This window comes from Macaca nemestrina, chromosome 5 (assembly GCF_043159975.1).
Source record: "Macaca nemestrina isolate mMacNem1 chromosome 5, mMacNem.hap1, whole genome shotgun sequence".
NCBI lineage: Eukaryota > Metazoa > Chordata > Mammalia > Primates > Cercopithecidae > Macaca > Macaca nemestrina.
Window position 1 is genome coordinate 37454567 of NC_092129.1, and position 11447 is coordinate 37466013.

General features: G+C 41.9%; 1 protein-coding gene across 6 annotated transcripts in view; it reads right to left on the reverse strand.

Annotated features, from left to right (window-relative positions):
- The window catches only part of LOC105465632 (solute carrier family 18 member B1), a 30645-nt gene extending 19489 nt beyond the window's left edge, over positions 1-11156 (reverse strand). Inside the window, exons 1-4 of one of the 6 annotated variants that reach the window (XM_011714164.3) lie at positions 10928-11155; positions 9268-9407; positions 1808-1903; positions 1398-1471 (exon numbers count right to left, since the gene is read on the reverse strand). In XM_011714164.3, the coding sequence (XP_011712466.1) occupies positions 1398-1471; positions 1808-1903; positions 9268-9407; positions 10928-10970 (353 nt within the window). In that variant the 5' untranslated portion in view covers positions 10971-11155. The other 5 variants (XM_011714163.3, XM_011714165.3, XM_071096479.1 and 2 more) reach the window with 5 other exon arrangements.
- Between the last annotated feature and the right edge of the window lie 291 nt (positions 11157-11447).

Consider the following 11447-nt stretch of genomic DNA (forward strand, 5'->3'; position numbering starts at 1 on the left):
TGTAATCCCAGCTTCTTGGAAGGTTGAGGCAGGAGAGTCGTTTGAACCTGGGAGGCGGAGGTTGCAGTGAGCCGAGATCGCACTACTGCACTCCAGCCTGGGAAACAGGGCAAGACACCGCCTCAAAAAAAAAAAAAAAAAAAGAAAGAAAGAAAAAGAAGAATAACATGTAGAATCACTCTGACAAGACCCATATAGAAGAAAGAACTCAGTTTCAGATCTCTCCCATGGTAGGACTCAAACCAAAAAAAAAAAAGGAAGAAAGAAAGAAAAAAAAAGACCCTTCCAAAAATTTTTTAACCCCATTTCATTTAACAGTTTTCTTGGCCGGGCGCGGTGACTCAAGCCTGTAATCCCAGCACTTTGGGAGGCCGAGACGGGCGGATCACGAGTTCAGGAGATCCAGACTATCCTGGCTAACACGGTGAAACCCCGTCTCTACTAAAATACAAAAAAAATTAGCCGGGCGAGGCGGCGGGCGCCTGTACTCCCAGCTACTCGGGAGGCTGAGGCAGGAGAATGGCGTGAACCCGGGAGGCGGGGCTTGCAGTGAGCTGAGATCCGGCCACTGCACTCCAGCCTGGGCAACACAGCCAGACTCCGTCTCAAAAAAAAAAAAAAAGTTTTCTTGAGTTTACTTCATTATAATCTTACTATACTGTTATTCCTCTGTGTTCCCATGTACTTATATAAGCTCTTCCATATTATTTGGCATTACGCTGCTGGTTTAAGAACTCTAAGCTTAAGAACTTTCACATCTGTTTTGTCACTGGCACTCATTTTTCCTTTTTCGGGAAGTAGCAATGGGGGAAACCATTCTATTCCATGCTCTGAACTGAGCATGTGACCTGGCCTGGTCAAGCAGAACATTCTTTCCCCCTGGCTACAGCCATCAGCAAAGGTCAGGTCAGTGGGGCTTCATTCTGTGACTCTAATAGGAACTACTAGGCAACTGGCACTTTCTACTGAAACTGCTAGGGGTCACCTTGCCACCTAAAGGGGAGAGCTTGTTCAAATCACAAGAGGAAAAATGTCTCATGACATCGTTTCAAATCTGTATTCTGATATTTTTTGAGTTGACACTTTATTAAAGAAATTCACTTTTTTACTAAAGCTAGCACGTTTCCGTAACTCAGAAAAGTGAGTTAAGTTTCTGTCACTCACAATCACAGGAGTCCTAATGAATAAGTTCAGTAGCAAGCATCAAGGAGATCCCCCAGAGGCCTGTTTCCTTAAAATCAATGCCATTTATCCCTGTTCTCTACTTACTCAACTTCTGCCATTAGTCACATGCTATGCATTTGACAGACAATAATGGAACCATTGACTTAAAGAACCTTTAACAATAGATTACGAAATCTGTTCAAGCTCCCAAATATAATCAGAAAATGACTTACCCAAAGAGAATTGTAACTCCTCCTGAGACAAACATTCCTGCTACAAACATAAATTTTGCTCCAATATGTACAAGCTATAATAAATGTCAAAGAAGAGTGGTAAATTTATGACTTCTGAAAGTCTATACTGATAGAAACAAATCCACTGTATTGGAAAATATAGGATGGGGGAAGACATGTACAGTTAATATATTATAATTCTTTAATATAGTGACAGTACTCATTGCTTAAAAACATGGAAAGAGTTAAAAATCAATCAAATCTGAGGAGGGAACTGTCAACAGTGGCACAATTTATAAAATTATAACCATGGTTATTTCAGTATCGATGCAAATTCTAGACTAGTAAACTAAAATAATTCATCATATAATTTTTAAAAATTAAGATGTGCATATGAACTTTATACTTACATAGTTTCCAAATACCAAGCATGCCAGCAACTCGAACAAAGCAAAACATCCAAAGATCATACCGATAATCGTATTGCTGGTTCCCTTCTTTTCAGCCTTTAAGTAATAGAAATGGAAACAAAGTTTCAAAGAAAAATTAGCATCAATATGGAAAAATGGGAATAATAGATCAGAGCATCATCATCTTGTGAACTTTATCTGCATATCAGTTTCAAAAAGATTATTCTTTTAAAATAAATGGGGTGGGGAAGGAAGGGAAACTAGTAATAGTTTAGATAGTAAACCATAGTCTCTTACATGAAAATAATTCACTCACCATGCCTATAAAGAATTGTTAGCTTTAGCTGGCAAAAGTCAGAATTAGAGTGTATAAACAAACACAAAAAATGCCTTGGTTAAGGAAATTTGGGCTCTATTGCATAGTCACAGGACCGAGGAAACAGCTGATTTAGACACACTTCCTTTTGGGTATCACATTTAATTATAGGAAACAAACAAAAAATGCTGGCCAGTCTTCAAACTCAAGAATAGGAAGTTCCATGAGTTGGCACATGGGTCAGACCAAGGCCCAATCAGTCTAGGTCTCTGTTTCTGACAGTAATACCAATTACCTGACAGTTTGGAGAAGACAGTTTTCCTTCCTGTCATCAACAACACAGGTGAGAGATGCTCCCCTGACATTCTACGTTCTCCTGAAACAGCCAAGGTAGTTTATCATCCATCAATTACAGTTACTAATGTTTATAGCCTATTCTATCAGTGAGCTCCTAAGATTTGCTACAGGTAATATTTATCCTAAATCTACTTCTTTCGAACTTCAAATGCTACCACTGTGATACACAACTACATTCACATATAAAAATAGAAAGTTTAAAAAACTTTGTCAAGTCCTGGAGCTACGGCAGATCCTTAAATCAGATTCTAGCTATAGAAATTTAAGGAATCAAAATACGAGTTTAATTTCTTTAAGATAGGACTGGCCACTTAGCATACTACAAAGGGAAAGCCTGAACTGTCATATATTGACCATCTTGTATATATAAGGCATTGTACCAGCAGTGAATATTTATGGTCAGAAGAGTCCAGTTTAGATCCATCCTTTAGGCAGAGCTTTGGATTTTCACAAATAACTTCATAATTAATACAGAAATGCACACGTGCACACACACTTTTGCACTCTTCAACATCCATTCTCTACAACCATGATTGCCTTTCTTTACCTTTTCTCTCTAAGTACAATTTACGATAAAAATTTTATCCATCCCTTCCGATGTAAAGATACTATCATCATTCAATCTTTGTCTTTTTCAAGGATGTTTTTTTCCATGTCAGACTGTGCCTCTTTAAATAAACCATACATTTCTCATAGCATCATACCACAGGAAGCCAGAGAAGTGAACTCTGTTGTTCTAAGCTAAATTTTAGGAAGGGCCTCTCTCTTACTCTAGGAAAAGTCCTCAGAAATGTCCCTAAGCACTTGGTGGTGCGTGAAGGCAGAGAGGATGGGCCCACAGCTCCACAGTAATGGCTTGGGAAAGATTTAAGCCCCTAATTCTTGGGCTTCATAACTAGCCATTCCCTTTCCATGTACTAATAACCACAGTAAATAACGGTGTGGATACGAGAGAGTTCATTAAAATACCTTTAATGGCACTGTAACAAATGGTTATGCTGTACATCGACTGGAACATGAGGTCTACATTTCTACTACACATGGGTCAGGTTCCTCAAAAAGAAAATGTTGTGAAAGGAGTCAATTAAGGCATAAGAAAAATATTCATGCCGGGCACAGTGGCTCACACCTGTAATCCCAGCACTTTGGGAGGCCGAGGTGGGAGGATCACTTGAGGTCAGGAGTTCGAGACCCACCTGGCCAGCATGGTGAAACCCCGTCTCTACTAAAAATACAAAAATTAGCCAGGTGTGGTGGCACATGTCTGTAATCCCAGCTACTCAGGAGACTGAGGAAGGAGAATTGCTTGAACCCAGGAGTCAGAGGTTGCAGTGAGCCGAGATTGTGCCACTGCACTCCAGCCTGGGTGACAGAGCAAGACTCTGTCTCAAAAAAAAAAAAAAGAAAGAAAAAGAAAAGAAAAGAAAGCAAAAGAAAGAAAGAAAGAAAGAAAGAAAGAAAGGAAGGAAGGAAGACAGAAAGAAAGAAAGAAAGAAAGAAAGAAAGAAAGAAAGAAAGAAAGAAAGAAAGAAAGAAAGAAAGAAGGAAAGAAAGAAAGAGAAAGAAAGAAAGAAAAGAAAGACAAACATTCATTAGTCAAGTTACATTATCAATGCATAATAGTTCCAATAAGTACTTAATTTAGAATCTAGCAGAAAACATATAAATACATATAGCAATTAATACTTACTAGACCCTCATTATGAGCCAGGATCTCTATTAAGTGCCATTTTGCATGGTATCTAACAACAATTAAATAAGGGATGTATTTTTAGCTGGCCTCATTTATAGATAAGGAGAGGGATTTGCAAAGGTTACAAGGTCGTAAGCCATTACAGTTTCCATCGTGTGCATGTTCCCATATTCACTGTGGAAATGGAATGCTGACACAGGATGTGCTAGAACCACATGCTACGGCAGCAGCCAAATGCCATTTTTGGAACACGGATCCTGCTTCACATTAGGAAAGCAAAAACAGCTGTTAAAAGCAATTTCTAGGCCGGGCACAGGGGCTCATGCCTGTAATTCCAGCACTTTAGGAGGCCAAGGCAGGCCGATCACCTGAGGTCAGGAGTTCAAGACCAGCCTGGCCAATATGATGAAACCCCATCTCTACTAAAAAATACAAAACAACTAGCTGGGTGTGGTGACATGCACCTGTAATCCCAGCTACTTGGGAGACTGAGGTGGGAGAATCACTTGAACCCAGGAGGCGGAGGTTGCAGTGAGCCGAGATCATGCCACTGCACTCCAGCCTGGGCATGACGGAGCGAGGCTGTCTCAATAAATAAATAATTAATAAAAAAGCAATTTCTGGTTCTCTGACCGAGGATGAGGGTGGCAAGAAAAATGATGAACAGAAGTAGGAATCCCACACCAGAATTTAAGAAAGGCACTGTTTTTCCTTTGCCCAGTTAGTTTAGCTAATAAGAAAGATGGCAGAACATGCAGGAGGAAGGGTGAGGCTTCACCAGTGCATTTGTTGACCATAAGATTTTAATCAGAAATGAAAAGTCAAAGCCTGCTCTTGATATTTACAGCTTTTAAAATTAGAATGTTCTCTCTCCTGCCTCTGTCTCCTTTCTTTCTGCCTTCCCTCTGCGAGGCGAGACAAAGTAGCAAATATAAGAAGTCACATTTTGCTCACTTCTGCTTGCCAGCACAATGTCACAAAACCCCTGACTCTGTGACAACATGCAGCTCTTGGGAGGGATGAGTTGAAGACAGAGCAGGATAGAGCACATGGCCCCCCACATCTCTTGCCTGAGCTTTTACATTCCTTAAATGATAAATGCCCCAGCCTTGCCTTTTCATACACATAAGATAACATCTAACAGGGTTGTGATTATGCTTTTATAAACTATTACCAAAGGTACATTCGTAATCTATAACCAGATATACTCTTACACCTAAACTTTGATGTGACCTTGCGCGTACTGAATCTCCACCACCTGTATATGAAGTGGGAACTGAAATACTCAGCCTGTAGTCTTCAGTAAGACTCCTGAATAAAATGAACTTTAATTCTTTAAAAGCTTGACTTTTTTCTTTAGTCAACATTTTCTATAAGCAAAACACTCAGTCAAAAGCTTAAAAAGCACACACCCATAGCCTGGTTTTCCTCTGTCCCTATTCACTTAGAGGAAACTAACGTTAGTTGCACTCACTGAGTTCCAGCTGAGCTAGGAAATGCCCTTCCCACTGGTTGATTCACTTACTCCAATTCTTCTCCATCTCAATTCCACAGCCTCTTATTATTTAAAAAAAATTTTTTTTTTAGACAGAGCCACACTCTGTCACCAGGCTGGAGTGCAGTGGCGCGATCTTGGCTCACTGCAACCTCGGCCTCTTGGGTTCAAGCGATTCTCCTGCCTCAGTCTCCTGAGTAGCTGGAACTACAGGCACGTGCCACCACGCCTGGCTAATTTTTGTATTTTTAGTACAGACAGGGTTTCATTATGTTGGCCAGGCTGGTCTCGAACTCCTGACCTCAGGTGATCCTCCTGTCGGCCTCCCAAAGTGCTGGGATTACAGGTGGGAGCCACTGTGCCTAGCATTATTATTATTATTTACAAATCCCAAGTCTGGCCAGACTGCTTTGTCTTGCTCAAACACCTCTGATGACTGCCCACTGACTAAGTCCTTGACAAGTGCCCTTCTTTCTATCTCCGGCCTGCCTCCTCAGAACCACTGTCTCCTATTAGACCTCACTTCACCCCAGGCTCAAGCCACATCAAGAAGCTGTCTGCTGTTCCCCAGAAACATGCCATTCACTCTGCAATTCCTGTGACTATACCTAGAACACCTCCATCTCTGTTCACTATAAGAATTAACATTTCTTAGGACCCACCTTAGACCAGGTGCAGTGGCTCACACCTGTAATCCCAGCATTTTGAGAGGCCGTGGTGGGCAGATCGCTTGAGCTCAGGAGTTCAAGGTCAGCCTGGGCAACATGGTGAAACCCCAACTCTACTAAAAATAGAAAAAAAATAGCTAGGCGTGGTGGCACTGCCTGTGCCCCAGCTCCTCAGGGGTCTGAGGCAAAAGGATCTCTTGAGCCTGGAAGGTTGAGGCAGCAGTGAACCCTGATCATGCCACTGCACTTCCAGCCTCAGTGACAGAGTGAAACCCTGCCTCAAAAAAAAAAAAAAAAAAAAAAAAAAAAAAAAAAGGCCCATCTTAAATTTATCCTGAGAGTTCCTTTCAGTACCGCCCTTTCTTCTCCTATCCCCACTCCATGTATGACACAATTAACCATTCTTCTTTCGAGGATCTTATAACATTAGTATGGATAGAGGGAAACCAGAAGAAAATGATAATGTAAAAACAGAAAAAAAAAAAAACAAAAAAACAGTCTTATAACATTCTGGAAATCCTTTTCTTAAGGGATATCCAAATCATTGGAACCTTTTCTTTCCCCCATATTTTTTCACTCCCAATGGGTGGACAAGAGAGAACCATTTCCCTGATTTTTTTATTCTACCCTAACACATCCCATGCTTTGCCTGCTCTAGAGAAGGAACTCATTAAACCTCTACTTAATAGAATTGAATTGGGCAAGTCACAGCTTCTGAGACTGTTTCTTCATTTGCAACATGCTGAGATTCTCAAGATTCTGTATGCAGTTGTTGCAGGGATCAAATGGATAAATAAGGGGTAATGTGTACTAAAAGCCAGAGAGCACTGTATGAGTACATGGCAATATTGTTCCTTTAGCAGAGAAGCCACTTTATCTTCTTTTGTATCACACAGAACGAAGGACTACATGTTTTAAAGGCAGCTGGAGGACTATGAAGCCGCCACTGCACTGTGAACCAAGGATCTGGCAAAAAGAACAAAATAAAACACATGGATATGTTGTCTACACTCCAAGCCAGTCATATTCATTTCATACTATATCCTATTGACATCTAGAATCCAGTTGGACTTTCTAGGGATTATAATCTTTGAATCTGTGTCAATAAATCCTAACGCCATATAAAAGGCTATGCCTAGAAGGAACAAGCCCTATTAATCAGAATTCCTCCCTTACATAAACATTGCTGCTAGAGTCCATAAGAAATTCAAGTTAAAAGAGGGAATATGGAGTGGGGCAGGGGCTGGGCATGGTGGCTCACACCTGTTACCCCAGCACTTTGGGAGGCCAAGGTGAGCAGATCACCTGAGGTCAGGAGATCGAGGCCAGCCTGCCCAACATGGCAAAACCCCACCTCTACTAAAACTACAAAAATTACCCAGACGTGGTGGTAGGCGCCGGTTATTCCAACCACTCGGGAGGCTGAGGCAGAAGAATCACTTGAACCAGGGAGGCAGAGGTTGCAGTGAGCTGAGATCGCAACATTGCACTCCAGCCTGGGCAACAAGAGCGAAACTGTCTCAAAAGAAAAAAAAAAAAGGAAGCGGGGACAGGAATCAAAACGTCCTAATTCTAAAATGTGGATAAAACCTCAAGAAAATAGTTACTGTCTTAACACAGACCTATTGCAGTGATATTTGAATCTCAGTTATTCAGTGCACTCCTTTTTTTTCAGTTGCAGAAACCAAATAAAGATTAATCAGACTACAGGGTAAGCAAAGTAATTCTCAGAAGATCAACTACTTTTAGGTGAATTACCTCCCAAGAAGATGTTCTTTCTGACTGGATTTTTTTTTCCTGGTATCAAGCATTCTATAAGAAGTATTCTGTTGGCTGGAGTTCTATACACCATCTGTCCTATATGTAGATTTTTACATTTTATATACTATAAAATAAAATAATTCAAACGGCTTAAAAAAAAAAAAAAAAGAAAAACAGAGCTCCTAAGTGAAGGGGTGGCCTGCCCCTCCACACCTGAGGGCGTTTCTCATTAGGTGGAAGGAGAGACTTGAGAAAAGAAATGAGACACAGAGACAAAGTATAGAGAAAGAAGAAGAGGGCCCAGGGGACCGGCGCTCAGCATACAGAGGACCCGCGCCGGCACCGGTCTCTGAGTTCCCTCAGTATTTATAGATAATTATCTTTACCATCTTAGAAAAAGGGAAGTGGCAGGATAATAGGATCATCATAGGGAGAAGGTCAGCAGTATGACATATGAATAAAGATCTCTGTGACATGAATAAGTTTAAGGAAAAGTGCTGTGCCTTGATATGCATATGCAAACATCTCCATAAACCTTTTTAGTGCATAAAGAGCAGCATTGCCGCTAGCACGTCCCACCTTCAGCCCTAAGGCGGTTTTCTCCTATCTCAGTAAACAGAACAATTGGGTTTTACACCGATGTTCCATTGCCCAGGGACAGGCAGGAGACAGATGCTTTTCTCTATCTCAACTGCCAAGAGACCTTCTTTCCCCTTATACTAGTCCTCCTCAGCACAGACCCTTCACGGGTGTCAGGCTGGGGGACAATCAGGTCTTTTCCTTCCCACGAGGCCATATTTCAGACTATCACAAGGGGAGAAACCTTGGACAATACCTAGCTTTCCTAGGCAGAGGTCCCTGCGACTTTTGGCAGTGTACGTGTCCCTGGGTAGTTGAGATTAAGAGAATGGTGATGACTTTTCACAAGTATACTGCCTTCAGGCGCTTGTTTAACAAAGCACACCCTGCACAGCCCAAAATCCAGTAAACCTTGAGTCACCACAGCACATGTCTCTTGCAAGGACAAGGTTGGGGGTAGGGTCACAGATTAACAGCATCTCAAATACAGAACAAAATGGAGTCTCTTATGTCTACTTCTTTCTATATAGATACAGTAACAGTCTGATCTCTCTTTCTTTTCCCCACACTAAGGATTTAAAAATGTCTTACCTCCTTGGGGAAAAAGGGTCCAAGTATAGAATAGCACATCATGGAACCTAAGTTCATCGAAGCTGCCGATATCAGTACAAAAACCTGTTCTCTCGAAAGCCACCTGGGAGTCTCTCCTGCACTTCCTGCAGGATCATCACCTTGAATGCAAACATGCAGCAATTAGGTATATAATTGAGACTACTCATCAAAGTACACAAATGTGATTTCTGTGCACATGTGTTGCACTCTGAAGATATTATTTGCTGAGCTTAGGGCTATTTTGAATATAGCACATTTGATCAAACGGAACACGATCCTTGTACATTACTGCAGTTTTGAAAACATACTGCTTTTATTTACATACTATTCTTTACTAGAATTTAAATGCAGAAATCATCAAGCTATCTGATCTGTTTCGCCTTCACTTTAAAGTCTGTTTCTCTGGTCTTTAATAACCCTTCAAGAAAGATGAGGTGGCAGGGTGATCTCCAAAGGGTGATGCTCTCTGAAGCATAATGTCCTTATTTTCTCAAGTTACTTGAATCATATGCTACATGAACTCAATGTTTCAAGCATGTAATGTTAACTTATTAAGATTTCTGGCCGGGCGCAGTGGCTCACGCCTGTAATCCCAGCACTTTGGGAGGACGAGGCAGGCGGATCATGAGGTCAGGAGATAGAGACCATCCTGGCTAACACGGTGACACCGCGTCTGTACTAAAAATACAAAAAAATTAGCTGGGCACATGGTGGCGGGCGCCTGTACTCCCAGCTACTCGGGAAGCTGAGACAGGAGTATGGCGGGAACCGGGAGGCCGAGCTTGCAGTGGGCGGAGATCGCGCTACTGCACTCCAGCCTGGGGGACAGAGGGAGACTCTGTATCAACAAACAAACAAACAAACAAAAAACCCACAAAGATTTCTAAGGCAATATTGAAGTCAAATGAAGTGTAAGTAGGAGAAAACAAGCGAAATCATTCAGCTGGTGAATTAATATTTACAATGGTATGCTTCTGGATAGACAAGTCCCAAAATTCACAAATCAATACTTTTCTTACCCTAATTACTAGTCTTTTGCATCAGCTAATTTAACACTTATTTCCAGGGCTAAATTGTCATTTAAAAACACTAAATCAATTACTCAGAGTTCCAAATATCCAAGCAAATCCATCAGCCATTTATAAATTAAACTGTTTTTAGGAAAAACTTAAGAAAAATATATTTGCTTTGCTCTATTTGTCAGAGGTTGCCATTGCAGTCCAGAAGGAAAAAAAAAAATCTGTGCAATATGAGGAAGTCTTATGAATCTTTGTACATTGTTTGTAGTAGATGAGAAAGGGAAATGAAAGTTAAAAACAAAGGCAACAACACTGGGTACTTGAAAGGTAACGTTTTACATTTGCCTAATGGCATACTTATTTGAATGCATTAAACACACAGTACTTAAAAGCCGAGGCATAGGTTAGAAAGTCATTAGATACCGTGACACACATCCAGTCCTGGAACTTTGCCACGTCCAGAGAGAAAAGAAACGCTGGCCCGAACCCCACGATCAGGCCCCCGCCTTTTCCAATCTCTCGGAAAAGAATCAAGCTAAAAGCAATTCAGTCGTTGCTAAAGAGACAGGCCCGAAGCCGCCGCTGGGCTCCGGGCTCCCGGCCACGCAATTCATGGTCACCTCCTGGTGCGCGTGGGCCCTCCAGGTCACCCGGCGCGTCCATCCCCGGTGCGTGGACTCCTGCGCCCCACCTCCCAGGTTCAAGCCACGTCCTTGGACTCGACCTCCAAGGAGCCACTGGCACTCCGGCGGGCGACTGCTGCTCAGCTGGAACCTGGCATTCCCGACTCCCTGTGGGCAGCGATCCGCCCAGCCCGGAGCTCCGCAAAGCCTTCCAGGACTCTGAGTCCCCGAGAGGCGGCCGGGGGCGGGGCAGGGGTGGAGCAAGGCTCCTTCTTTTTTTTTTTTTTTTTTTTTTGCCCCCCCATTATCTTAATACACCACCTCAGCTGCTATATCATGGTGTCCTTTTTCATTCTGTGAGAGAGAGAGAGTGAAAAAAGATGAGTCTATATTCCATACAGTTGTACCCCCCTCTATCTTAAAATAAGTTCAATTTATTCCTACGAAAGGAAAGAAAGGAAGCTTATGTAGAAATAGAAAATGTAGGGATTACGTCAACTGAAAGACACAAAAGTGA